At 28.0% G+C, this 2,033-nt stretch overlaps 1 protein-coding gene across 9 annotated transcripts in view; it reads right to left on the minus strand.

The window, feature by feature from the left end:
• Positions 1-2,033, minus strand: part of LOC111613922 (vinculin-like) — a 31,709-nt gene extending 29,676 nt beyond the window's left edge. For 3 of the 9 annotated variants that reach the window (XM_023355303.1, XM_023355291.1, XM_023355271.1), the window contains exon 1: positions 1,601-2,032. In XM_023355303.1, coding sequence (XP_023211071.1) covers positions 1,601-1,657 — 57 coding nt within the window. In that variant the 5' untranslated portion in view covers positions 1,658-2,032. Of the gene's footprint in view, positions 1-1,600 lie in introns of all 9 variants that reach the window. The other 6 variants (XM_023355318.1, XM_023355297.1, XM_023355311.1 and 3 more) reach the window with 3 other exon arrangements.

Here is a 2,033-nt window from a genome sequence, read left to right on the forward strand (position 1 = left end):
CTATATATATAATTATAAATTTTTCATGTTGGATCATTTTCATCATAAACACTTATAATAGTAACAGATTAATGATAAAGGCATCATTTTGAAACAAGCCAAACTATATTGAATATGCTTTAAAATAAGAATACAAATCAAACTTATAAGAGGAGTATTTTTTCTACAAACATTGTAGTACAGTATATATAAAAACATTCAAAAAAATTTATTACACTAAATTATAATCAATGAGCGATTCTCTTAATACTCTCGGGGCTTTATACAAATGCCAATAAGGAGACCTTTCAGATTAATTAAAAATATTGATTTTCAGATCAATACTTTTACAGTTTTGTACAAAATAACATTCTTATCAATAGAAATATTTTAAATTTAAAATCAATATTTTTAATGTCATTAAACCTGAAAAAGTCCAAATTCCTTTCTCATCCTACATGCAGTATGTTTTGCATATAAACTATATATAAAAAATACTGCATTTTGTAATAATAATACAACATACAGATAATTCATAAATTAATCAATCTTCATTGTAATTAAAGATTTTATCAAATTTTTCCTTACCGTAATGATTTTAATAGATTAATTGCTTCCAAATTTTTTTTCTCATAATTTGTGATAATCAAAATGTACTTTAAAGTGTAAATAAATGAAATAGAGTGGATCATAAATTTAGATAAACTTATCTTACTTTTCAATCATCGAGCTAAGATGTCACCTTACTTTGAAACACTTTTAAATCTGCAAAACGAATAGACACTCAACACCTAGAAGGTATATGGCTGGATATCATCTATCTCTACCTGTTACAATTTATATCTATTGAAGTTTATTTAACCATCAATTACAAACCCCATTTACCTAAAAAGTAACATCAATAAATGTTTATAATTGTGGATAAAGTAATGCAATTTTCTGCAATTACAATTATTATTATAATAATCAAAACCATACCCATTTTATTAGTTCTATGTAAAATTAATTTAAACATTGTAGACAAAATATAAATAAAAACAATACGGGTACTGCAATACGCACGCACCCATATTGCTCATACGTGAGTGAGTATACAGAGTTTAAATTAGTTTATATATTTTTTAATATTATAAAAGTATTTGCATATTTCAAAAACATGCACACATGTATGTATGTACGTATGATTGATTCTGTATCATCATTGAAAATTAGAAGTGTAGGTTGAAGTTACCTTGGTAGTCCCAATGGCCGTGCTTCGGTTAGCTTAGGTAGGTTAGAATAGGTTAGGTTAACAACATTTTTAGGAGATAGAAGAAAAGAATACCTAAAAAGGAAAGAAGAAAACGTCTACTAAAAATGTAGTTAACCTAACCTAACCGAAGCATGGTCATTCGGACTACCAAGGTAAACTATAACCGAAGTGTACAATTGAAATGAACACAATTTGAAGTGAAAAATGCTGAATATATCTACAAATGTGACTGATCATGATGACTACAAGTCCAAATTTAGCAGATAACCCACCAGAATTGTTAAACAGGAGTATTTATGGCTTGCATAAATTAATGCACTAATTATTATCACTTTTTATACTAAAAATATATATATAATATATAAATACCTGCTGAGCAACTGGTTCCAAAATACTTTCAATAGTTTTAGTATGAAAAACAGGCATGTTAGCTGTTTAAAATTTGCCCAAATTAAATGTTATAAGTAAGCGAGAGGCGCATAGATTACGTCTTGGTCGTCGAATACCATCAGATAAGTGGTTTGCTGCTTATTCTTGCAGGAAGACGAGACGCCCACACCCTACTCACCCTCTCTCTCCACCGACTCTGACAGACTAACTTCGTTACATTACGGCATGCCATGTAAAAATTTCGTTAAAATATTATTCGAACTAATAACATTTTTCCGTCAATGTGAATATTATATTATATATTAAATCGAACAATTTAATCATTTTAAAAGTTTTTATATATATATATATAAATGATCGAGGATATAAAAAAATACTATCCGCGGATGTCTGGCAACTTTCGAGTGCAATG

This window comes from Centruroides sculpturatus, unplaced genomic scaffold, assembly GCF_000671375.1.
Source record: "Centruroides sculpturatus isolate CEXI.00-Female unplaced genomic scaffold, Cexi_2.0 scaffold2, whole genome shotgun sequence".
Lineage (NCBI taxonomy): Eukaryota > Metazoa > Arthropoda > Arachnida > Scorpiones > Buthidae > Centruroides > Centruroides sculpturatus.